At 37.4% G+C, this 1210-nt stretch overlaps 1 protein-coding gene across 1 annotated transcript in view; it reads right to left on the bottom strand.

The window, feature by feature from the left end:
• The window catches only part of LOC106880052 (glutamate--cysteine ligase catalytic subunit), a 31341-nt gene that overhangs the window by 25533 nt on the left and 4598 nt on the right, over positions 1–1210 (bottom strand). Inside the window, exon 2 of the mRNA XM_052977138.1 lies at positions 446–655. Within this exon, the coding sequence (XP_052833098.1) occupies positions 446–595 (150 nt within the window). The 5' untranslated portion in view covers positions 596–655. The remainder of the gene's footprint in view (positions 1–445; positions 656–1210) is intronic.

Here is a 1210-nt window from a genome sequence, read left to right as displayed (position 1 = left end):
ATGTTGGAGAAGCAACTCAATTGCTAATCCCTGTATATTTATGATGATAAATAGTTTTACCGATAAAGGTTTTTTTCATACTGAACTACTTGGCAAAATTGTTAATTATTAATTCTATTATTAATTGACGATTCTCTGCCCTTATTCTTGTATATTTTATATATATATATATATATATATATGTATATATGCGACAGGCTTCTTTCAGTTTCCGTCTACCAAATCCGCTCACCAACATGGTTTTAGTCAACCCGAGGCTTTAGCAGAACGCTCAGTACGCAAACTGCCTCAGCGTAGAAATGAGCCCTGTACCATATGATTAGGAAGCATGCTTCTTACCACGTAGCCACGCTTGGCCATTGATTTTAATTAAAATCAGCAAGTGCCCTTTCTCCTTCCCTCCCTTTCTATTTTCATGCAAGTTTCTATTGTGCGCTGTACTTACCTCATCGCCCCAGTAAAATGGATAATTTTTTTCGTCTTTATATTTCTTATACTGGTAAAGAAACTGCATCGTTCCTTGTTTCTTCACATTTGAAATGTGAGGTAAAATTTCTTCCCATGTCATTAGGGTACCTTCTATAATAAATACCATCTTTGTTTTGATTTTTTAAACCAGTTTAACTTTGATAGATCTTCTCTCTTCAAACGAGGACTGCAAGTAGAAGTAAAGCGAAACGTGAAACTAACTTTTAAAATATTTTCAAATCATACTTTATCCTACATTGCCAAAATTATGAATATGCAGCAAGCAAGTTCTTTATTGGTCTTTTGCAGTTGTGTGTAACCTCGAAGTATGTTTAAAGTGAGAGTGTGTATGTTTGCGTGTGTATGTGTGTGTGCGTGTGTAATAACAATTTATTATTTCTTTACTGCCCACAAGGGGCTACACACAAAGGGGACAAACAAGAACAGACAAACGGATTAAGACGATTATATCGACCCCAGTGTGTAACTGGTACTTATTTAATCAACCCCGAAAGGATGAAAGGCAAAGTCGACCTCGGTGGAATTTGAACTCAGAACGTAGCGGCGGACGAAATACTGCTAAGCACCTCGCTGCGTTTCAAAGTAAGGCTCGTTTGACCCACATAATTATGGCCACAACATGAGCAGGTTAGTACATACATAAGGTTCTGGAAAGCACACGTCGTAATTGAGAATTTTTCTCCTTGCTGGAATGTGAATTCCGAGCCTTCAGGTAGGTGTG

Source organism: Octopus bimaculoides, chromosome 27 (assembly GCF_001194135.2).
Source record: "Octopus bimaculoides isolate UCB-OBI-ISO-001 chromosome 27, ASM119413v2, whole genome shotgun sequence".
In the NCBI taxonomy this organism is placed as follows: Eukaryota; Metazoa; Mollusca; class Cephalopoda; order Octopoda; family Octopodidae; genus Octopus; species Octopus bimaculoides.
The sequence above is the reverse complement of the archived record's forward strand: the minus strand, read 5'-3'. Positions and strand labels throughout refer to the sequence as shown.